Below are 26005 nucleotides of genomic sequence, written 5' to 3' on the forward strand. Positions count from 1 at the left end.
GTATAAAAAGCGTAGAAAATCCGTTGGCACGTGAGGCGGCGTCAGTAGCGGACCGATGTGCGAATAGGCCGAAGGCAGCACAACGCGCCAAGATCCGGATGGCACCGAGGTGGTGTCTAGCAAGTTGCCGCACTGGTGTGGCCATCCTACAATGCTGAAAGTCGGCGTGGGGCGCCCTGTTGGCCTGTGAGTTCGCGTCAGTAGCGGACCGATGTGCGAATAGGCCGAAGGCAGCACAACGCGCCAAGATCCGGATGGCACCGAGGTGGTGTCTAGCAAGTTGCCGCACTGGTGTGGCTATCCTACAATGCTGAAAGTCGGCGTGGGGCGCCCCGTTGGCCTGTGAGGTGGCGTAAGTAGCGGACCGATGTGCGAATAGGGCCAAAGGCAGCGCAACAATATTTTCTGAATAGAAGACACCACAAGGCGCTGAGATGCCAAGATCCGGATGGCACCGAGGCGGTGTCTAGCAAGTTGCCGCACTGGTGTGGCCATCCTACAATGCTGAAAGTCGGCGTGGGGCGCCCCGTTGGCCTGTGAGGTGGCGTCAGTAGCGGACCGATGTGCGAATAGGGCCAAAGGCAGCTCAACAATATTTTCTGAATAGAAGACACCACAAGGCGCTGAGATTCGGTTGGCACCGAGGTGGTGTCTAGCAAGTTGCCGCACTGGTGTGGCCATCCTACAATCCTGCTCCGAATAACGGCGTGGGGTGCCCGAAAGGGGGGGGAGAGGCGGCGTGAACGGGCCTTCCCAGGTGGAGGCTCGTCTGCTGTAGTGGGGCGCCCCTTTACCGTTTCAGTTGCCATTCAGCTGAGTTTCGGCCGCTGTTGATGCTACAGCGACAGGCGGCTGCAACAGGACTCTCAAAATGGCGGCCTGATGTCATCAGTGATGTCATCAGTGATGTCATTTGAGATGTCATCAGTGATGTCATCAGTGATGTCATTTGAGATGTCATCAGTGATGTCATCAGTGATGTCACTGACCATGTCATGAATGATGTAATATGTGACATGTTCAGCAGTGGATTGCGGCTGCGCGATATATAGTTAGTACTACTAACTATATATGGAATTTCAATGGTTTTGTGTGAGTAAAAAAAGGTTTTTTAAATGCTAATTCCTAACTATATATGGTCTATAACCTATGGTTTTTTCAGTGAATTTTCAAGGTTTTGTAAATGCTAATTCCTAACTATATATGGTCTATAACCTATGGTTTTTTCAGTGAATATATATATAGATATAGATATATATATATATTTTTTTTCCCATCACATTAATTTAGGAGTTAAGTTAGAATCCAGAATTGTGTTTCAGAAACAATTGAAGTACTCATTATCAGCATCCATAATTTAGGACATTGAGGTAGGATTTTCAGATTTAGACCCATGAAAAAGGTTGTTCTGAAGCTTTTGCCTCTTATTACCGTGACAGCAAAAACTTTTTCCCTTCAAGACGTTGGTTAGAATATTTAGTCGGAGCTTTGCCAACCTCTGAACCTGTTTTCAGGTCATTCCTGGGCCCTCTAAGCCATCATGGCTAAGAAGACCTCAAACACTTGCCTTTTCTATCAGATCAGTCCAGCATAGTTTGTAAATTGTTACCTTTATTCTTCCGTGATGTTTGTCTGTATTTCCCATCTTCAGCCCCCAATGTAGCCCTGGCTGGACAATCCTACCAGTCCAGCACCTTAGGGATGGCGACTCCTGACCAGGCCAACGATGGCTCATTGACCAACACCAATGAAACTGGCAAATGCGCCCACACTCAGCATGAGATGGAGCCCTGGTGGACCGTGGACCTAATGTCCTCCTACAAAGTCTTCTCTGTGGCTGTGACCGTCCCGGCAGACTGCAGCACAGAAGAACTGGCTGGAGCTCAGATCCGAGTGGGGAACTCAGCCAGTGGCCGAGGCAAGAACCCCAGGTATGATATTGGAGTACAGGAGCATACTGAGTTTGGGGATGGGAAGGAGAAGTGAGGTGATGGAAACTACCAACTTTAATCAGGGCTTTAGCTTAATGGATGTCAGAGCAGTTTTTACATGCCTTTGGCCTGCTACAGCACTATATGCGCAGTTGCATAATTGCATTAGGCAATACTCAATATATCATGCATTCAGAAGAATATGTTTTTATAGAAGGAACACGCACCCAAAAACAACATTACACAAAGTCCTACCTTTATACACAAGTAAAGATACTACTATACCGACCCACCCAAAATGCTCATCAATTCATGAATGTCTGTCCAGATACATGACTCCTATCACACAGACCCTATCACTCCCTCTCTTACGTACAGAAATACTTTTTCATTTGGCAGTCTGCCTGCTCCACTCAATTATACTCTTTAGTGTGGTTACTGGGCACCTTTTGCAATTCCATTGACTATTAGTTGAGCAGCAAATCTCAGCAGGAAAGCAATGACTCACGTGTGTGGATGATCTTGCTTCAAGCAAGTTTAGAGAGAATGGGACATTCAGTTTACCTATGAAGAACTTAACTATAACTATAAGATAACACACAGACGCCTAACAAGGACAACAATCGCCTGAGTAACCTGAAAATATAACAAACAAGGAAAAATTGGAAGAGGCTAAAAACAATAGGAGGCTAAAAAAACAGGAATAAGAGGCTAAAAGAGCAGATCAAAAGGTAGAATTATCCACTGGAAATCAACTATGGCTTTGCAAAAAATATTTTCAGATGACTATTTGTTGTAATGTAACAAGTTCTTCTTGGAATTAGCTGTTATTTGCCCACTTCGTAGCTCAATGATTTTAGAAGTTTTTTTAAGGACAATGAAAGAGATTTGCTTAGTACAAGGCAGGAACAGAATCTATGAGGTTGAACGTAGAGATTCTTGACCACAGTATTACACAGGAAGAACACAGGGCAGAACTGACAGGCGGACAAGGCAGGTATTAACAAGGCCAAAGATTTCATACACATTAAATTGTATTGGGTGCAAGTCCCACGGAAGATATATAACTAAATATTCTCTACATAGCTAAAAGGATTAGTCACTGCAGATTTAAATCCAATGAATGGAGCTCATGAATGCAGTGCTAAGTACTAGATGTATACTTCTTTGGAGGTCTGTTGATTTCTTCTGAAAAGTTAGGAAAGTCAACATTTTCCTAATCTAGAAAATAGAGAACCTGTGCAAGTGACATCCATGTTGGTTCCAGCAAATGGATTCCAAATTATGAGAAAATGCTGGCTTGCTTGGTTTTGTTTTACTTGACACAGACAATGCAGGTGGGGGTTAACAACAACAAAAAAAAAACATTCTCCGCTTCCTCGTCAAGGCTATCAAATGCTACACAAATTCCACAATACCATATACATTTGTTATTCCAAGATTTTTTAGAGGAGGCAGCTGTCCAGTCACAGAAACAAAAAGAGAGTAAACCCGGGCCTCACTCCTTCCCAAACACTGGAAATATTCAGGTTTAATTGCTTCTTTGGGAAAGATTTATAAAGCGATTATAGAGATGCTTCCTAGATGATTTTGTCTTATGGCTAAGGTCGGGGACACACAGCTCTATTGGGATTTTGGTCCATAATGTATTCAATTAACTCCTCTTTGGATCTAAACTGGCAAAGGGTGGAACACAGACCTTTTCCCATCATTTCTAATAAGATAACCAAATTCTTGAATGTTTCTCCCAGTGCAAAAATTATAGATGATATCCACAAGCACATTACACCAAGTCGGATGGAATTTTCTATGAAGAGTTTGCCTGATGGCTATCAATTTACTTTTGATTGTGGTGTTGGGAACTAGACTCCCAATGAGGGCATTCTGTTTATGACCTACAACCTCTCACTTGGATCTCGTTCCCATTTGCAGCTGTGGATCAATCATCTCTGTGGCTCGTGGAGACACCCTATCCTTTGACTGTGGGGAAATGATAGGGCGCTATGTGACAGTCTTCATTCCAGGGCGAGAGGCGGTCCTGGTACTTTGCGAGGTGCAGGTGTTCGGTGTGCCCGAAAACACTCCCAGTGAGTATATGAAACTCTACCAGAAGGGTGCTGCTCCTGTCCTAGCTGTTTCCTTCATTTTTGTGCTGTGTCCCTAATCTCTCTCCCTCCAGAGTGTGATCTGGCAATAAAGCCAAGTTTGTTGGTGGGTCTGCTGCAGGGATATGTGTATAGCATTGACATGCCCAGTGTCCAGTCAAGGTAAGGCACTGGCTGAGATGCTGCTGAGAACAGACGCTTGCTAAGCAGTGACTCCTTTTGACTAACCACACTATAGCATTGGTTGAGCTCGTGAAGGGGATGAAGCTGGCACAGTGGCGGCTCCTAACGTCCGGTTCCAGCAAGGCATTGACTGTGGTCCTTTATTGAGCCTGTGGTTTATCTTTCTGCTGCTAAGGCTGGCTGCTGTTGGTTGTAGAAAGGAGTGAGAAGTGTGAGAATTGAGGGGGAGAGACTGAGGGCTACATAGTAAGGTCCAGCCTGGAAACCTGTTCCTGTGATGTATAGTTTGGATTCATTTAAGAAAATGTTGCCAAGTTTCACAAACATTCTAACTCCATAAAAAATAGAAAAGAAACTGCGCTGTTGCTTGGTAATGCATGAAGCCAGGGGATTTTTCCAAAATGGTTAATCAATTTTTGTTTTCTTTTCTTATGCAGGTGGGGACGGAAACAGAAACTTGAGCCCAGAAAAGATGCCACACGGAGGTAAATTGTTTCACTCTTTTATGCATTTCAGAAATGAGCCTCTCTTTGGAGTAAAGGCCTGTGTTCTACAGGCAGTGACACTAGTAACTAGATCAACCAAGTTAGTGCAAGCACACAGTGCTTAGAGATAGTTTGTGATGTGGCGCTATCCAAACATTCTCCATCACTCACAGTGGTTTCTGAAGCCTCATTGATCTCTCCCTCATATGTGGTTGTTTTTAGGGAATGTTGAAACAAGTTGGCAAATAAAGGATGCATCCTGAAGATTGTTTTAGATCTTGTCTACCAGTCAGCACAAGCTGTCTGGCTGCAAAAGACCAATTGTAACTTTACAGTGGACTTATAGCTCGCCAGCTGCTTATCATTGGTTGGCTTTACAATCACTGACATTTTCTTGCTTCTTATTCGTTGGCCTCTTCTTGTGTTTGTCCCCACCCTGAAGCAAATCTTCTTTGCCCCCTATTTGACTGGCTGACTTGTACCCTTCCATTGCTACATTTTTCTTTTTGGTTAAACACTCCATGAGAGTGCATGGGTTTTAAAGTTCTCTTGTGCTGCTCTCCCTCGTGCTTTCCCCCAAACTCCATTTCCCCCATGCTGACCGTAGCTCTCTCCTTTTCGGACTACTTGTACTCTCTCATAGGGTACCCCCCTGCACGCCATGCTATTTTCATAGTGCGCTTTTCCTTCCATTCCGTGTCCAATTAGTGTCCTCCATCTTGGCTCAGTAAATAAAAAAGAAAAATAGAAAAATGGCGCATGAGTGTGCCAGAAGAATGATGCAAAGGATGAGTCGTCGCATGATTGCTTTTTTCTCTTTTTTTACCCTTAATCTGCACAGCTTTAACAAATAACCTCACCTGCAAACTGCACTGGCAAAGCCAAAAGGCAAGTCTTATTGGCTTTACCAATGTTTGCTAAGTTTTATACACAGTAGAATCGAAATTACATGCTCAATCTATTCTAAAGTAGGTGAAATGACTTGATCGTTGTATGACAGTATCCAGGTTGTTAGTTTCAACCTACAGCAATAATCTGTCCATTAAATCGATCTACCACTATTGTAAGTTAAGTACATTTGCTATTCTTAGCTCTACCCATACTTAACTTGGAAGGTTCAGTTAAGTGGAATTATCAATACTAAAGCTACTCTTACCTTATCCTATAGTTGCTGGTCAATGTAGTGGATGTAATCTTATTGGCAAGTGAACATTGCATACAATATAGTGACCCAACAACACACCACCCACAACAGTTGACTGTAGAGTAGTGTTTTGTGCCAGCTCGCAAGTGGTGAGCAATCACGCCAGATGGGGGATGTTAGCAGATAAAGGCAGGCAAGCCATTGAAGGCTCGAGTCAGATGCCTGGCTCTGGCTCATCTTGAGGTCCTCTTGGACCCTCAAGCCCACAACGCAGCGGCGTAGCGTGGGTTGCCAGCAACCAGGGCAAGGCAAGTATCCTTCCACTTTTCTTTTAAAATTTGGCACCCCTATTAAAATTTTGCACTCCTAAAAATGCCCCTAAGAATCTAGCGCCAAGAGCAACCGGCCTTGTACCCTTCCGCCCACGCTACACACAACAAGCTAATCTTTATGTGGCTTCTGCCTGCCACCTGTGCTATGACCATATACTTCAAGAATGAAAGACAAAGTATTAACATTTGAAGTAAAACAAAGAAAGAGATACTTTCTTGTCACCGAATTGCACAAAATGAAAACCAGGTGCCCTGGGATCACTTTCACTGTCAAATCAATGTTTATTTAGAACTTAGGCCCTCATTAGAATGGTGGGTGGACTTTGCCCGCCCGCCATCCTCACGGTACTTGGGACCACCCGCCATAAGGGCGGGGGTCCCGTGGGGGTATTAGGATGCGGCCGCCACAGTGGCGGGCGCATCCTGCATTTCTAACATTGTGGCGGCCGCCACAATGCTAAAAATGCATGTATGCTTTTGCATACACAAAGCGGCAGGCACCGCGGTACCCCCCATGATCACCCCCCACTTCGCCTTCACTTCGGGGGCCCGCAGGGGCCACCGAAGTGAAGACCACCTGCCTTTGGCATCTGTTTAAACCCATGCTAATATGGCTGGCGGTGTCTGATAGACACCGCCACCATATTAAACCTTTTCTGCCCCGGTCGCAAGACGACCGGGACGGAAAAGCGGCGGACGGTCTTTCCGTCCGCCGCGGTCCCCCCGCCATGGTAATATGGCAGGGGGGAAATGGGTCTCGGGCGGACCAGGATGTCGGGCGCATCGCCACCGCCCACATGGCGGTGGCGATCCGCCCGACATCCTAATGGGCCCCTTAGTCTTTAAACAAATTAAAATCAAATTGCACAGATTAAAACATCACAGTTTGTACATTCTCAATGTTAACAAAGTTAATACGTATTCAGTGAGTGGTCCAAAATTCGATGCTCATACTCGGGATAACAGCACATTATAAAATGATATAATAAAATATTCTTTAAAATAACCTTACAAAGTTAAAATTATTTAAAATCACTACACATTTCAACCAATTTTCTCTAAGGTAACTTTTGATTTCTTTCATATAGTTTCCCACTGCAATCGCTATGTCACGATTTGGCATATCTGTTAATAGTTCTACTGCATTAATCTGTTGCCTTATATCATATTTTAAAAATAACGGGCAGAGATAACGTTCACGCTGCTCTAATAATATTACACAATCTAGCAGAATGTGCAATATATCTCATTTAGTACCCAAACTACATTTACAATAGCCATCACAGTGTAGCATTTTTCTTTTTAGTTCTTCATTTACTAGCCAGGGGTTTATACCTATTCTCAGTCTTAAAATATCCTGTCTATACCAATAGTTGGGTAAGATATCCGGGTAAGGGAACCAATTTTCTTTTTGCCATGACTCCCTCATTAATTGCACCAATTTTTTCCTCTTTAAGTATACCATATCTGCCCTTCTTGAGACTTCTTGACCGTATTTCTTGAGCTCACTTTTATAGAATTCTACCTGCAGGGAATCATGGGAGATTTTCACCTTTATATTTTCACAGACCTGTAATATTTTCTTCCTTCCGTCTTTAGCCCATTTAAGGCTACTTTGTAGGATCTCTTTCCTACACCACTGTGACACCTTCTGGCATATATCTATATCCAACTGCTTCCAAAATGTAATTAGAATCATTTGTACCTGTGTGCTCCAAGCGGTTGTACCTATCTCTGTTCTTATCGCTTTTATCATCGATGAGGGTGGTAATGTCAGCAGGGTTTTCAGACACTTTCCTTCCTCTAAGTCCCAACCTTGTTTCCCGCTAAGGTAAAGAACCTCTGCTCCATACAGTATTTGCGGGGGGATTATTGCACTGAAGGTCTCAACAGCGGTCTGTGTGACATATCTCCATAATCTCAATTGAATTTCTTCAGACCACAGATCGATGTGAAGGCCTTAGCTTTCTGGGCTTCTAGGTAGGTATGCCACTTTAACGTCCTGTCGAACCACACCCCCAGATAACGATATTCATTCACAATTTCCAAACTGAGATCTCCTAACACCCAGCTGAAGCTACTCTCTTTTTTTCCGAAGCATAAAATCTTTGTTTTTTCCATATTTACAATTAAAAATTTTGCATTACAATAATCGCTAAAAACATTTAATTTCCTTTGTAGGCCAATTTCGGTCTGATCTAAAATCACCGAATCATCTGAAAACAACAGGCAGGAAATTTTCTTACCATCCATTCTCGGGCTTGCACTTCTTTCAATCTCTAGAGTTGCAGGTAAGTCAGTCAAAAATATAGCAAAGAGCAGGGGGGCTAGCACACAGCCCTGTCTGAGGCCATTCTCGATTGCTATTTTTGGGGTTAGTGACCCCCTCTGTGTCCCTAATTACGTGGGCCCAATTACCGCTGTGTACCTCTTTTATTATCCTCAGAAAACCCACAGGAATCTTTTTATTTTCTAGAGTTTCCCAGAGGCAGTTCCGATCAACTGAGTCGAACGCGGCTCGAAAGTCAACAAAACATTTTGTTCCATTGACTTGCCTGCCGCGGCCCACAGGGCAAAGCAATGGTCGACCGTGGAATGGCCTTCCTTAAAGCCCCCCTGTTCAGTTGGTACTATTGCAAACTCCTCTACCCAGTTCTTTAATCTATTCAAAATTATTTTTTAAAACACTTTTTCCCCTATATCTAGCAGGTTAATTAACCTATAGTTATGTGGTGCGTTCACATCCCCTTTTTTGTGTCCTGGTCTTATTACTGCTCCCTTCCAGTTCTTAGGTATTTTCCCTCCTTCTATTATTACCAGGAACATCTGAGATAGGAATTTCGCCCACCACTTCATCTCAGATTTTATTATTATTGCTGGGAGATTGTCTGGGCTGCTGCTCTTGTCAGCTTTAAATTAGCTATTGTATTTTTTACATTCAGTTCTGTAAAGTCTAGCTTTAGATCTTCTACTGACCCTTGCCATTATTCTAACCCTTATTCTACTAAATCTCTCTGTGGGCCATACATTTCCTTCAAATACTTCTCCCAAACTGCCTCGTCTACCACACAATTCATTGCCCCAAATGGGTGGTCTGCTGCTGTTTTTACTAGTTTCCAGAATTGTCTTAAATTCTTCAATTTGATAGTTTGAAATACATTTTCCCAGCATTTATCCTTATAAGTTCTTTTAGCATTTGCAAGTAACTTTTTATAATTTTTATATTGTCTTTTAAATTTTTCAAGGTGCCTTTGTCTCTTCTGATCATATTTCTTTCTGATCATTCTGGTTTCTTTCCTGATTTCTTTTTTTTCTTCTGACAATATGCAGAGAACCATTTCGGTCGTCTTGCTGGGATTATATGTTTGTTTATTTTATCTCTTTTTAATGCGATTCAAAGACATTGGACCACTTGTTCTATTTTTTCCTCAAACCAAAACCAAAACCAAAGGTATCTTCTGTTGGAGTCTTCCTAGTTTTTCTATGTTCTCTTCTGATAATCTTGTGGTAACTCTTTTAGGGTATTCGACTTGTTGTGCGATAACTTTATCACTCGGTTTCGGCCTTCCCCCCTGAATAGTCAACTGCAGAGGGTTATGATCACTCTCTTCTAGCTGGAGTATCTTAAATTTACTTATAAGAGGGAAATTCCAAGCAAACTTAAAAATATAGTCTATTGGGCAGTTTTGTATGCCTATTTTAAATGTTTTCTTTGCTGGGCAATCTGATTCCAGTCTACCACTCAAGCAGAACAGACCCTTCATCCCTAGGTAGTTTCCCAGCATTTCATCCCGTCTTTGGGGTTCACAGTCTGGGAAGGTTGCCTCCTTTATCTCATATGCATCCAGTATATCTCTATGCCAGAGGTCTACCATCTTTGGGCTCAGTTTGTGGTTGAAATCCCCCATTATGAAAAACATATCCGTCTCATTCTTTCCGCATAGAGAATCTATATCATCTTTAAAATGCTCCAACTCACTTTCTTACTCCTTAATATTTTCCCATTGCATGTACACATTTATATTAATTACATTTTCATACTTTTTATCTAAAACCAGCAGGGACAATCTGCATACCAAAAGCCATTTACATTTCACATTTAACGGGATCACATTAGTAGCTATTTTTGTTGACACTAAGGTCATAATCCTCCCCGCCGGGCGTCCTAACCTCTGTTTCCTAACCGGGCGGTGGAGCTGGTGGAACCCATCCAATGTTGGGGTTTCGTCACATAGCCAAGTTTCTTGCACACACATAATACCCATATTTCTTCCTAGCTCACTTAAACGTTCCTGTTTTGCTCAATCACCCAGGCCGTTTACATTCCAGGATAAGAAGTTAAAGCTATGCGACACCCCCTCATCCTATTCTACCTCGCTTAAACCTCCATCTTCCCCCATACCTTCTTTATACCACTGGGAGGGACCTGCAGGGCTGCTTCTTTGACTCCAATTGTCCCATGAATTCTCAGTTACTGAATTATTCACTACTATATTTAGCATACCTCCCCCTCTTCATTATTCTCCATAAGCCTCACCTGTCTCTTCCCAAGGCCTGCATGACATTTAAGGAAGTCTCTACCTGATTGCACCTGTTTTTCAAGATCTTTCACTGTGATTAACCGTATCCCTTCCTGCTCTATCTCAGCCTCTGCTTTCAAAATTGCCAATTTTACCAAATCTGGGTAGACAAGGACTCTTGCGATTTCCTTCCCATTTTATTTTCTACGAAGCCCACTTGTCTCAGAACTTTTGTACCTATTCCTCTCAGACTTGGGCATTTTGAGAATGAGAATAAAACTTGGGACCTATTTAAAGGTTGGGTCTTTCATGTTTTCTTTCGTTTTTTTTCCTGGTTGAATTGTTTAAAGATACAGCCATTTATTACTTCCAAACTCAGTCCCGGTCATCTGGGCTTCTACACCTATCTGTCTGTTATCTTTCCATCCAACGTACCCCAGGTGCGTTTTACTCCTGTTTTACCAAAGTGCGGGGCTTCTTTTCCTATGGAGCTATTCTTCTGAGCATATATATTATGTCCCTCATTTATTGATTTTGCTAAGGGATTTATTTCTAATTGCTTTTTGCTTAATCCCTTACTAATATTTTTCTTTTCTTGTTTCTTTAATACCTCCCTCTTGCCCTCCAGTCTTTCTGGCTTATCCGGTACCTGTGTAAATGCAGGATTTGACTTAATCTCAACCTCTTTTTCCAGCAGTTTTTCTCTTATTTCTGCTTTAGATTCCCTCTTTCTGCCTATCACTCTTCTGTGTTGCCTACTTTTGTACCTAGAACTATATCTCAAGTTTTCTCCTATTCTTCTTATCAAGATCAGGCATTTTGAAATATATACAGTATGAGGGGTTTCTCCTATTGCTACACTCCCTTTCCGTTCTATAGGTTCTATAGGCTGTGGGTCTTCTATTGGTCTCATCATATGTGGCATCTGGCCTCTAATTCCTTGCAACTCCTACTCAATCTGTTTTAAGTATGTTTTTTGCGTTTTCAAGACCCCATTGTTTAACATTGTTACTTCTAGTATCCCCTGAAGTGTTTTCTGAAGCATCAGCAATAGGTCCATCATTGAAGAGGAGGGTGTAGCAGAGATATCTAAGTCATGTTCGCTGTTCCTCTCTGGATCGTCTGCTCTTACTCTTCTCTGTATTTCCGGTTGTAGTTCGTTTGACCGTTGGGCTGATGTATTTAATTCCTCACCCCAATTATTTCTCGACCGTTCCGTAATGTTCCCCATTTGGCATGAGGTCTCTAATGCTTGCGTGTGTTGCGAGAATAATTTGGGGGATGAAGACAAACGCAGCGCTGCCAGCAGTCCATTTTGACCAGAGATCGACTGATTTAACAGGAATGATGCCTCCAGTAATTCTTCAACAATTTCTACTGAGCCATTCCCATTCTCCTGAGTTACTTCAGCTTCCAGGGCTCCTCTTCTGGGTGAGTCTACTTTTTTGTAGTATTTACCTAAAAAGTCTTTTACAGATTTAGAGGCTGACAGGCATTCTTTACTTTCTAGTGCTGTCGCTTTATTTTTCCTCTTTTGTGGTGCTCCTTTCGCACTTGCCATGGGGCTAGCCTGGATCTCCAGGCTTTCTTTTAGGGTTCTTGATTCTCTAGGAAGTTCTCTTCTCCTGGGGCTGTGCTCTGTATGTGCTTTACAGCTTTTTTGCTTCCTTTTTGGCGCCATAGCTCTCAACCCGGAAATATAGCGAGTGTATTCTTATTTTACAAACTTTAGTATTCCAATTTACCCCGCTTTAACTAACCCCCTAAGCAATTAGTTTAAGAACTCCTATTTGCTTTAAGGGGGCATTAAGGTACTGCAGTTACACATACACTTACCTCTATTGTGCCTTTATCCTGCCTTGCCTGTCTGTTTACGTTGAGCTCAAAACCTTATATCTTGAAGTTATCCCGCAACCACCCCCTTACTTCTGCAGGAGGAGGGGGGGGGGGTTTCCCTGGGTCAGACACCAAGCTTCATCAGTCTTTAGGTGCCCTGACCTCCCTGGGCTATGACAGCTCCTTTCTCCTGCTCCTATTTTTCTGGCGCTTTGGCTGGCTTATCTGGTAGCTTCTGCGGCTTCCGCGGTCTTCAACGGTCTTTTTCGAGGTCTTTTTCGCGGTGCCGCGGTTCACCCGCTCTTGACGCAGCCCAAGGCAGCTCTCTTTAGCTTCTATTAATTCTGGAGACTTAGGGGCATGGATACGGCACGGCGGATGCGGCGCAAAGCAGCATGACAAGCTGCTCGTGTTCCGTGTACCACCGCGATTGGGCGGGGCTCTTCCGACATTGCAAGCTGCTCGTTCACGGCAGGCAGGCAGATCGGCAAGCGGCAGGCGGATCGGCAACAACAGAGTGGGTCAATCAATATGGTGCTTTCACAGTTTCCTGGGATCAATCTTGACTTTCCTGCTTGACCAAATTATGCGACCCTTGGCAAACATTTTATTTTACCGTGTGTGAGGTTGGCCTGGTATATGTTGTCCACTAGTTAAAGTGGGCACCTTGTACCAATCCAAACAACCTTATGGTGATTAGGTCAAATATAACCTTTATGGAAAGCTATCCTAGTGGTAGCTATGGAGAGCAGCCTTCAGGCTAAGTCTTGAAGGAATGTTAAGCACCTTGTTTTACCAGAATGCAACATTATAGTATTGGTTAAATGAAAGAGAAACCACACAGTAGTTATAAAAATATGTATTTATTATCTATAATACTCTCTAGTATCGTCTACAAGAGGATAGAATACAAAGCAAATAATACAGTTGCACAGAATCAAATGTAAGTGGCACAATACACAGTGGGCTCCAGGGGAAGACCAAACCATATACTAAATAAGTGGGATAAGAACCACATAGAATCTCTGGGACTCCAAGTAACCACCCAAGGTGAGTGAACAGGGGTCCCACGGAGGACGGGTGCAGAGTGAGAACACGACCGTAAAATTCAATGGGAAAGACGCAGTTGGAAAATTAGCGATTAAGGACCCTTTCCAGCAGATTACGAAGACAACCCTTGGAAATTAAAAGTTTGAAGAGCCACCCCACCCATGGATACCTATGTACCAGAGTTACCTATCCCAGAGGAGCCGGGTGCATAGGCACAAAGTGGCGAAGAAAACCCTTGTCGTTATCTATGGTTGTTGACAAAGAGATGCTGCTGCTGGAAGTATGAAAAGTGTCCGGAGGAATCCAAACGTGGATTCTAGATGAGAAGAACCTGAAAGCATGGGGGACACAGTCTGGGTCACTTTGGAGTGACCAGGGGCTTGGTAGACGAATGCCCACCGATGGCGGGTGCTTCAGGTGTGTTGACGATGATCTTGACTCTTCAGCTGCGAGAACCCGGAGACATCTAGGACGACCAGGAGCTGGAGGCGAGCTGTCCCACGAAGGATGTTGAGTGCTGAGGGGTCGGTGTCCGGAGGGAGCACCAACAAGCCCTGGCGGTGGCAAACAATGTAGAATCAATCAATCAGGAGTTTGTTAAGCACTACTACTCACCCGTAAGGGTCTCAAGATGCTTGGGGCGGGGTGGTTTCGCAGGTTCCAGTCCATCATTGAGGGGGTCTGTCGAAGAGCCAGTGATGGTCAAATTCGGTGTCGATCTGGCCCAGCAAGGACCAGGAGACTCACCGCAGTACGGGGAGTCAGAGCAGGCCTTGAGCAACCAGAGGATCCCTAAAAAAGCAAAGTTGACCCTCAAATGGCCCCACAGGTCAATGGCACAGGAGTCGTGAGGGGACCTTAGGGGGTTTCACAGGATATTAGCTATCAGGGCACAGATTGTGAGGATGCTGGAGTCCGTTTCAGAAAAGATGCGCTGGGGTAAGGGCTACAGATGGCCCAATGCAAGGATTTGTTGCACAACAACAAGCATGTGCAATTGCAAATAAACGCGGTGCACAGGAGTATGGGTATACGGTCCCCACAAGGGGTATCCGCCTCAAACTCTGTTGCTGGAGCCTTCGAAAAACGCAGGATCAGCAAACCAGTCAGATGCGTTACGGTGCATGCGTTTACAGGGGAGTGACTCCTTCACCCTAAGGGAGATTGTTCTGTTGCCTTGGAGGTCCACAGGGTCCAGCACGGAGCGTATATGGATCACAGACAGAGACGAGACTGGGGACGACAAGGGAAGACGAAGTCGAGCCCAAGGGAGGTCCAGCGAAGTCCAGCGTGTCCAGACGGTCGAAGTGTAGGTGTATCTTATTGCAGAATCTTGTCCACGTAAAATCTAAAATCCTGTAGCCAGGTAACCCATTTTATACTCACAGGAAAGGGTTGGACAGACTCTAGGGACCATCCTAGGGGAGGGACAGGACAGAGGGGGACAGGACAGAGGGGTGGCTACACTTATGTCCTTTGTCCAGTTTCGCGCCAGAGCAGGAGCATATGGCTCCCAGAACTGGTTTGAGCTGGACTATGCGCAGGGACACCAAATGTGTCCCTCGCGCAGACTTTCTGGCATGGAGACCATGCACCTACTCAGCCCCAATACATCAAATCCTGTCTGGGAGGTGGTCGCACCTCCCTGTGACAGGTTACCTATTGTCCGACCTTCCTCTGCGTGAGCTTGGCTCAGCAGCAGGAGGGCAGACTCGTGTCTGCGGCTGGCAGCATCCATTTTATGCTGTAAGGCTTGAGAAAGATGGTACTAGTATACTAAGATACCCCCAGAACCTCGGTTCTGAGGGGAGGAATCATACCTCTTAAACCAGTTACTGGTGTGGAGATATAATTCCAAGGTGTTTGACACCAAACACAACATACTTTGTTGCAGTCGTTTCGATATAGCTTTTACCGCGAGGTTATAATGCGCCTCTACCTATATGTCTGGCAGTATCATGTACAGCCTTGGAGAATGGTCTCCGACGACTGCAGCGGGGCCATGCTCATGCAGGAGCACCCTCTCACGTAAAACCCAGCACCCTGCCTTCTGGATTGTTAAGGCCTGCTATAGCGGTGACTTATAAAGTTTTAAATGTAGTGATATATATAGATATAGTGAACCTATATCTCTCGTAAGTGGTGCAAGCACCAGCTTACACAGGCTGCAGTAGCAGACCTGAGGTTCCATTTTGAATGCTTCTCATGGGTGGCATAATACATGCTTCAGCCCATGGGAGGCCTCTGGGGTACCTATGCCCTGTGTACATGTGTACCATACACTAGGGACTGATAAGGGTACCCCAGTATCCAATCTGGAGTAGTACAACAGTACATACATATCTATTTAAGGGAGAAAGCAGATAAGCTAGTGTCCTGAATAGCAGGATCCCAGCCAGACTAGTCAAAACTGTGGGTGCAAAAAGCAAAAAGTGGAGGTAACCATAAGAAGCAGATCCTTCTTTCCTACACTGTGCCTTCTTTTTCTTCGTTAAATTCGCACTCAGGAAGTATGCCGTAAAAAAACATCTTTTGTGGTTGATTTAATAGACTATAACATTGCTGCATTTATCAAAGGGCTCTAAGCTTCAATTTTGGTGCCCTTGACAAGTGACTTGCTTCTTAATTAACTAATGGGATTTTTGTGGGACACGCTGCAATAATGTTTAGAAATTAATGTTTAAAAATAATTATACAATAAATGCCCCTCAATGCAGAGATGCAACCAGATGTAGTAAGGTGAAGAACGTCTGTATTTTACAGTAATGCACTTTTTTAATTTTGAGGAGACTTTATCAGCCGCGGCCTGTGCAGGTAAGAGCGGTGGGGCCGGGTTGGCGGGGGATTGAACAGATATGCACAAGGGGAAATTAATTCATTTTCCCTCGACGTCATCTGTCGAAATCCACCCAACAAGGCCCCACCACTACTACCTGCACGGGCTGCCGCTGGACTTGATTATGTTTTATATATGCTTGTTATGGTACGATTTAAAAGCCCAAAGTTTTACTTGCTGAGTTTGTGCACGAGATCAAAGAGCCAAGCCCCATTCTTGATGCAAAGACAGCACAGCATTCTGGAAAGCTGAACACAGCCCGTCTTTTTTCATCAGTGACTCTCCTGGTATAACATGGAACTCATGGTTGTCAACCAGTGACAAATCTGGCTTGTTATATGTCGTCTCGCGAGTCGACCAACCCCACTGAGCTCCCTGGAGACCCTGGTCTTCAAGCCACTGAAGAGTGACCAAGCTGTGCACACCAACCTACAGTTCTTTACACAAAGTTACATTATTTATTCCTCCAGCAAAAGATTTCCATTAGCAGAGAGCCATGAGACGCTTATAATACAGATACTGTAAACCACGCTAATTTAAATAAAGGCAGAATTACATCATTATCGAGGACACGCATAAACGTAAAAGGTAGACCAGAAAGTAACTTTTAAAGGTGGTTTGCTGAAACTCATTGCTGGCAGAGATCAGTCTCCCAAGTGAGGGGAGTCTGGGCAAATAACTTTTCGTTCACAATCTAGTTCTGCAGGAATGGGGCCTGGAATCTTCAGCTAGGCCTCCATCTTAATTGGAATAACCTGGATTACTTTCCTCCATTACGCTTTCTAGAAACCGTTCAGGGAGCCCTCAGTCTAATAGGTCAATTTTCATTGAGACTGCCCTGTGTTCTTACAATGGCTGTACTCAAACCCGGCACAGCCCGCACCAGCTTTGGCTTCATCACTTCTACCAATCTCAACACTGGTGGCCTCGTATCTATCACTTATGCATCTAAAAAAAGGAATCCAAATCAAGGCTATCATAGAAGGCCTGTCATCCAACCTCTGACCAATGATGTTAATGTTGAGGCACTTTGACAATAATCACTTTAAAAGCATAGTTTAGAGAGGAGAGAATGGTGGATTCATACAGCACTCATCCTCATTACACCTCGGTTTTTTATCATTAAAAAGACTTCTTTCAGAGACCATTTTTGGCGACTCGTCGATTGTGGAGCATGATTGGTCTGTCGCTGATGCACCTGTGAGAGGCTTCCATCTTTGTTAAGGGCAAACATGCCAGGGGCACTTCTTCGTACAGCTTCTCTTTTTTTATGCTCCAGTCCACCCTTTTTTCATCAATTAATCTGAGTAATTCTGCCAAACAACAAAATGTCAGTGACAAATTGATTAGATTACAAAAGAAACACGTCAGAACTGAACTACATGGACATTTTTTACTCGCCAATCTAAGAGCCGGCGTAATCCCTTGGGGCCTCCAGGTCAAAAACGTCCCAGTAATTTTTACTGACGACCCAGTATACAGAAAGGGGTTCAGTTGTATTAGTACTAAATGCAGTAGAGATTTGATGGTCCACACCATCGAAACTGTTCAACGCATTTGTCAAAAAGAACAGGAAGAAATTGCAAGCAATCAATGATAACCACATTGATTCTGAAGCCAAATTACTCTTGGAGAAAATTGAAAAAGAACTAGCTACATTTAAAGACCACACAATCAATTTCAAGGCAAACAAATTTGAAAAAGATAAGAAAAGCTTCAATTTAGAGACTGTTTACCCCTATCTGAAAGACGAGTTTTATACACGACCAGATTTCAACAAGTTTTTTTAACACATATCAAGGAAGATCAAAGAGAACGTTTCTCACATTTTCTGATACCTCCTCCTCCGAGTCCATGGGTGATTCTGATCCGGGTGAGGGCTCCTCCAATAGGAACCAGCAAAAAAGGCCTTTTTTAGGGCAGGGCCAGCAACAACCATGCACGAGATTCAAACCCCAATAGGAAATGACAACCCGCAAACAGCACTACAAATCATGAATAAATCACCTATCATTAATTTATCGAATAGGGTGCTAACAAAGGCAGAAATGGAGGTACTGGAATTGGGACTGTCTTTTGTCCCTGGCATGAAGATGGACTTCACTAAAGAGAAAAATGGAAGTCGTTGAATTTTTCAGAAAAATTCGCTTGAAATGGTTTTTTAGAGACTCACCAGATTTCGCTCAGACTGAGGCCTCTGGGCTAAGAAATAAGTCATTGTTTTGCCCTCCTAATTATAATATGTCTAAAGACATAATGACTTTTGAACATGTAGTGTTATCGGCATTAAATGTCATTGAGAAAAAACGTTCTTTTGTTCCATCAAACATATCAAGACATCATAAGGAGGCTATCAGTGACTTAAAGATCCAACGGGATGCCGTGATTAGACCAGCGGATAGAGGGGGAGCAGTGGTCCTATGGTCAAAGGAATTGTACAAAGTGGAAGGCTCAAATCATGTGCACAACTTGGAATGGTACCGACAGATTACTCAAGATCCGACTGTCCAAATAATGCAAGAAATAACATCCATTGTGAATGAAGCCAAAGCCAACGGCATTTTGGGCCCAAAAGAAGCTGAGTACCTGGTAAAAAAACATCCTCGAACACCCCATCTGTATTTTTTACCAAAAGTGCATAAGGATACCTCTACGCCGCCCGGGCGACCCATTGTCTCCGGCTGCGATTCAATACTAGAACCGGTGTCAAAATTTGTTGATGTCTTCTTAAAACCATTTCTATCGGAAGTACCATCGCACTTACGTGATACCATGGAATTTATAAATAGAGTGGAAGGATTCCAATCTGACCCCACAACCCAGATTCTCGTGACAATGGACGTGGCGTCTTTATATACGCAAATTCCTCAACAAGATGGATTGGAAGCGATTGAGATGTACTTGGAAAAAAGACCCCGCCAGCGCAGAGTACCAACTGATCTGATACTGCGATTTGCATCCTTGGCATTGAAAAGAAACTTTTTTATGTTCGCAGATGAGCTGTTCCTCCAGGTCAAAGGGACAGCGATGGGTTGTCCCTTTGCTCCTGAGATGGCGGTGCTGCACATGGCCCAGTGCGAAGACAAGTACATATACAATAACAACCCATATAATGTACACATAAAACAATGGCTCAGGTACATTGATGACGTTTGGTGTATTTGGGAAGGATCATCAATGGCCTTGGAAGAATTCCATGTATGGTTGAACAACCCCAGCCCTGATATCAAATTCAGTCTGATATATGACTGTAAATCACTGTCTTTTCTGGATGTGGAAATAAAACATACTCCGGATGGATTGATGTCCTCTCTGTACCTAAAAAAAACTGACAAAAACAACGTGTTACACTACCGGAGCTACCATCCAAGAAATCTGAAAAACAATCTCCCCTATGGACAATTCCTAAGGGTGAGGCGGAATTGCTCGAGAGTAGAAGGCTTCGAGACACAAGAGGGGACCCGGATCTTCAGCTGTCCCGAAAGGAGGCCTTCCTGATAATGAAATTTAATACAGCACTCACTGGACTGAACGAAATATCTGAGTTGAGCAACCTAAGATAACTTGATGCTGTTTGTGACCACTTCAGGGCTGCGAGCAATCAGCGAATTTTACAATGAAATATGAAATTGTAACTGTGTTGTGCTTCTGGACTTGCATTTTTGATACTAGACCCGTCCAAGTATCGACATATTGCGGTTTAACAAAAGGAGGCGCACTCGGACACACTTGTAGCCATATGAGTGCACCGCCATACATTTTCACCCGGTGGCAGAGAGGCGCGCACTACAGGTACCAAGTGCCCTAGCGAGCAATCAGCCGTAATGGCTCCTATAAATGGAGCTGGTCCGCACATGCCAGCACCACGTGATGCGAGCTGACGTCCATCGCGGAAGCTGCCAGCTGGTAGGCAACTGAAGGAGAACGAAGGAGTTTTACATGTAAGCGAAAATGCTCACTGAGCATGCCTAAACCCTCAGCCGCAGCATACGTATAAGTCCAGCAACCTAACGCAAGTCGTTTGTCAATTTAGATCCAGACTCATGCAGTAAACGAAAATTCGCTGCCGCATGAAATACAACCAAGAGTGCACACGAACGGATTCACTACATCAGGAGGTCCGAAGGTACGCTGTAACACAAGCCATATTTATTCTGAGAACAGTTGTGCATTTGACACAAAGAACTTGTGACCTAATACACTGTAAATCATTGTTTACAGGACCGTGCTGCCCAAAAGCCACAGCGCAACGCGCTTCAAGCCAAAAAACTACCGCGAGGTAGGAGTTGAATGAAGGAACCATATGTTCATACCTGGTCATGTCTGTTAGTGTCTTAAATATTACACTGACGTTGTCCCTGTTTCTACACAAAATTGCAGAGTGTCATTGCTTCCCTACGAACAACATACAGCTGTCCTGGGAAGACCTAAAGAATTACAGGTACATATAGGTGGTGCAAAAGGGTGCCCGAGTCAGAATGGGTGCAATCCTATGAGTCTTTCCTCACACCAATCATGTATTTATTTGTATGTCCCACAGTGAAGGCCATTTTCCAGTCAATGTCCTGAGGAGAACCCCCAAACAAAGTTCGGGTTAGAAACGCGTTGACCCTGTGCTGGAACAGAATTTATAAAGGGTGTTACAGGATTATAATTTAGGATAGAGTCCTCCTGTTATTAGCCCCTTGAAACTAAGAGGTTCCAGCATAGCCAAACGAGCAGGCCTGCATAAAGGAGTGATCGGCCGCTTGTCTGTGTTTATGTTATTAGGACTGGTGCCCCATGAACTGAATGACTAGAGGCATCTTTTCTTTTCCCTTGTTTGTATATGGTGTTCACATGAATGTTTTTCTTTTATATTGTTTGTGAAATGTTTATATGTACTATGGTGTTATATGTAAATGTCGCTATTTGAGTATGCTTTATGTCTGGATATATTGAAATGTTTTTTGCAAAACTATGAAATAAGTAACAATTACTAAATGAAAAGTCTGCCTGCTTAGGATTATTGGCTTGGTGGGGTGATAATACATTGTATTAATCTATCTGGCCATTCTGTTGTTGTTTAATACATTTGAGTGGTCTAGGCCAGGTAGTAAATAGACCCAAGCCTTCTTTGGTCCCCCAGTCACAGCAGCGGCACCTCATTTTGGGTAAATTCAAACGTGAAACATTTGAAGTCTGGTAAGTGCCATTGCGTGTGGTATTTTCTCACATTTTATTAACCTAAACGTCATTTCAGTGGGGTTTATTTTGATTGGGTTGTGATGATATTTCCGCATTGCTGGAAAGTACACGGGAAGTCAGCTGTGCCCAATCTGAAAATGTACAATAGCCATGCCTCCTTCCAATATTGGTAGATAGGCCCATTCAAAGTATAATACCCTCGCCTTCGAATACACTTGGGCAACAATTCTTTATTTTCTGTTTCTCTCTTAGCTTCAAACCTGGCTCTAAGGGGCAAAGCCTCCCAGTCAAGCAACTACAAATTCTACGATGAGTCATATAAGGCTATTGACGGGTCACTGTACAGCCGCTACCCGGGTGGGTTCTGCTCCCATACCAACCTGGAATCCGAGCCCTGGCTAATGGTAAAGCTGCAGGCGCCGGCCAAAGTCCAATCTGTTGCCATCACCAACCGGGGGGACTGCTGCCGCGAGAGGATCAACGGTGCTCAGATCCACATCGGGAACTCCGAGAAGGATGGCGGCCGAGACAATCCCAGGTATGGAATAGGAGCTCCAACTTCTTGTTTATTAATATCTTTATATCCCCTACTGTATCACGTCTCTGGATCCTCTTTTCAGTTCCCGCTCTTCCGTTGTACTCCATTAAAGTTCCAGACTTCCCTTCCTCCACCAACCTGTGGGGAATTCCAAACATTTGTCAGCCTCCCAGGAGCTTGCACATTTCCAATGAACAGCCATGGTATGAGGATATGAGACCTACCTCTCACCTCTTCAGGTGCTCCCAAACTTGCTTCTCTACATATGGACAAGCTACTTCTTAAAATAATTTCTTGCCCACATTATGTCCACGTTCCACTTCTGCACGGCTCTGCTGGTACTCACTTGGGTCTGCAGTGGGTCTTCCGCCTGATGGCCCTCAGCTGGCTTGGCAGGCGCACTCCCTTACATGGCTGGTAAATCCAGAACTCAGGAATGGCTCTGCCTCTCATTACCGCTAGTCTTAGGGCTGGAAGCCGCTGCTGTCCTGTCTTGATAGTAGTCCTGGGGAGAGGAAGGTTGCATTTGGGCTTAGAATCTATTGTAGATGAACCTGATGTCTTGCCATCTAATTCAGTTCCAGCAATTTGAGTTTTAACACCCGGCAGCTCCCCAGGCTTTTCATTCAGACACAGTTCCTGTCCTGTTTTGGGGCCCCTTACCTCCAATGGCACCCTTCGTCAAAGGATGGGCAGATAGCTGAAAAGGGGCCATGCTGTATCATCATCTGCCTTGGAGTCTTTAATATGTTGCCCCATCTCTGGCCTCTTCCTTAGCTGGACCCCCATGCTTCAAAGCCTGAGGTCCAAAGACTGGTACTGACTGGGCAATGAGCCTCCACATAAAGACCGAGAAAATCTTTACAGAAGAGGGGACCTGTCATCCAACTTGTTTGCAGGACTGTGACTTTATTGCTCCTGGGAAAACACCCGGTGACAGTGAAAAACAAGTTACTCATCTTCGATAACATTTTTTCCGGTGGCTACCCTATCTATTTACAGATTGTTCACCTTTACCATATCTCCAGGCGCCAGTCTGGATCAAGAGTACTTCAAGAGCAGTGCTCCTTGCACTGACAGGTCCCTATTGAATCTGTACTGGCCCGGACGAGACAGAGGAGAGCAGAATATAAATGCCATCCCTGCGCGCTGACATCAGCTTCTTTTCTATTTTATTTTCTGTGGCCTCAGAACTAGAGGGCAGACCAATTGTTGGTTGCAGTGTGCCGATCTCCAACTTAGGGCCTTTCCAGAGGTTAAAAAATCACTCCACATAATGGAGAGGTGTGGTGGCAGTAACAAATCTGTGATTAGGCAGAGTATCCACAAGTAAGAGCATTTTCCAAGTTAAGTAATTTCTTGTTCTGATGGGTCCTTTTAACAACTGACTCCTCAACTTTACAATAGATACCAAAGCAGTACCTCCTAAGATGGCCTAGGGAGTGGATTCAAGTGGATCCTGCAGAACCAAGCTAGTGAAGTGACCATCTCATTGGAACTGGCTGTCACAACATTGGTGCTTCATGAACATAGGTACCAGTGCTCACATTGCAGCATGGCAGATATCAAGAACATGCGCCCCTCATGACAATGCTATTGGTGCAGCCTTGACCCAAGGCTGCTTTTTTTTTCAGTGTGTAGCATATCTTAATATGGAGACCTAGCCACCTTGGCAGGGTCATCTTATGCATCACCCTACCAGTCTTTACACCCAAGAAGACAATGAAGAACTGAGTGTCTTCATTTGGTTGATGTAAAAGCACAATGCCCACTTTGAGTCAAGGTGATGGAACGCCTCATCCTCTGTCGAGGGATAAGGGGGAGAGAAGAGGTCAGGCAAGATGATTGATTGGTCAGTTGTGAAGGGCATCAGGACATAGAGAGAAAATCCATGTGAGTCCCAAACAACAACTTGACCAGAGACATGGTGAGGTAGGGATGTTGTACAGACAGCGCCTGGCGCTCACTTATATGGTATGCTGACGTGATGGCAATATGGAAGACTTTTTTATGCATCAAGAGCCTTCAGGAGCTGAGCATGGGCCTGGATGGCGTGCACATAAGGAATGCCAAGGCGAGGTTAAGGTCCTTCTGGGAGCATCAGATATGGTTTGAGAGTAAGGTGTGTCAAACCTCTAATGAAAAACATTATAACTGGTGAATTAACCAAGGATAATTGGTCCAGAGAACACAGAAACACCCAGAAAATAACCTTTCACTGTGCCCACAGCAAGGCCTTCCTGAGCAAAGGCGAGAACAAACAAAAAAACATTGGAAAGTGTTTCTTGTAAGGAGTCGATGTTTTGGTCACCACACCAGGACACAATATTGTTCCAGCACCCAGCGTAGTTGGAATTCGTGGAAGGGCATCTGGCAGCAAGGATAACATTCATCACCTTGTTTGGCAATTCAAATGCATTTGACTGTCATCGCTCAGTCTCCACGCATGGAGATGCGAGTTGTAGAGATTGGGTTTTAGGACCCTACCCAGGTGCTGAGATAAGAGCTTGTCCTGAAAGACAAAGGCAACCAGAAATGTGGTCTGGTGCTCCAGCCACCTCCAGAGGTGCAGAGCCTCCTGGCACAGGACCACAATTCAACCTCTTTTTGCCATACCAAATGGAGGCAGTGTTTTCTGTGAGAACCTGCACCAGCCTCACTTTAATGTACAGCATGAAGGCTTTGAGGGCCACTCAGATCACCTGAAGTTCCAGTAGGTTGATGTGGAGCAGGCTCTTTGCAGGAGACCAGAGGCCTCTGTTATCCACCTTCACCAACCCAGCAGTGACGTAGCTGTCACAACTATGAGCTAACTCTGGGTGGGGAAGAGAGAGCAACCTGCTGCGTGTCAGATTGGTATTTGACAGCTACATCTACAGGTCTTGAGCCATCTCCATTGAGCATGAGTATTTTAAATCTATTCTTCCCCAGAAAGGAATTCAATAGGTGATGGACCAGGATAGGCCTAAGGATCCAGTCCTCTTTCAGGATGACGGGTTAGAGCGAACATCCCTTGCCTTTCTCTGATACTTATTCGATTTGTTCTTTGAAGAGTAAAAGATAAACTTCAAGCACCTCTGGAATTCTTTCCTGCTTGGGAGGAAGATTGGGAAGGGAGTAAATGAAGAGCAGGGTGCAGTCTCTATGTATGATCTGTAGGGTCCATACGCCTAATACAATGGATCACTACCTGGAGAGGATGTGTTGAATCCTGCCTCCCACTGGCCTGGAAACAACAAACTAAAGTGACTTGGGAGTCGATACAAGAGGGAGGATAAATTGGAGGATGTTGCTTCCCTGTGCAGTGTCTGTTGGTGCCACATCTGTAGCCCCAAAAGGACCGTACTGTACCACTGGTTGAGAAGACGGAGTTTGCCTTTAGGCCAGCCCCCTAGAACAGCCCCTGAACTGATGGCGAAATTGACTCACTGGTATCAATAATCCCATATATTGTGTCGTGGCTCAACTGTCTTTAGATCTTTCTAGCAGCAAGTCTTCATTTATCTGTGAACAGTCTGGAGTCATAGAAGACATATCCATTAGGTATGCCGGCACATCGCAAGATAATCCAGTCGACCTCATTCATGCATGCTTTTAAAGCACGAGACTGGTGTCAATAGCTCTGTAAATACTATTGATAGTACCCAGACTTGCACAAATTACATACTTTGCTACATCCTGCTCATCCTGTAACGTCAGAGGCAGAGAAGCTCTGAGGTTCTCTGGGACGATCAGCAAGGTCTCACTAACCATGTTCCACCAAGCAGCCTTGTACCTGCCCAATAAATAAACTGCATTTATGGACCTAAGGGCCAAGCTTACCAAAGAAAACTTTCTTTTACCAAACGCATCAATCCA

At 44.3% G+C, this 26005-nt stretch overlaps 1 protein-coding gene across 2 annotated transcripts in view; it reads left to right on the forward strand.

Moving 5' to 3' along the window:
- LOC144752976 (pentraxin fusion protein-like) overlaps nucleotides 1-26005 on the forward strand; it is a 220368-nt gene that overhangs the window by 119627 nt on the left and 74736 nt on the right. For both annotated transcript variants that reach the window (XM_078640788.1, XM_078640796.1), the window contains exons 9-12: nucleotides 1652-1931; nucleotides 3864-4018; nucleotides 4657-4704; nucleotides 21862-22147. In XM_078640788.1, coding sequence (XP_078496914.1) covers nucleotides 1652-1931; nucleotides 3864-4018; nucleotides 4657-4704; nucleotides 21862-22147 — 769 coding nt within the window. The remainder of the gene's footprint in view (nucleotides 1-1651; nucleotides 1932-3863; nucleotides 4019-4656; nucleotides 4705-21861; nucleotides 22148-26005) is intronic.

This window comes from Lissotriton helveticus, chromosome 1_1 (genome assembly GCF_964261635.1).
Source record: "Lissotriton helveticus chromosome 1_1, aLisHel1.1, whole genome shotgun sequence".
In the NCBI taxonomy this organism is placed as follows: Eukaryota; Metazoa; Chordata; class Amphibia; order Caudata; family Salamandridae; genus Lissotriton; species Lissotriton helveticus.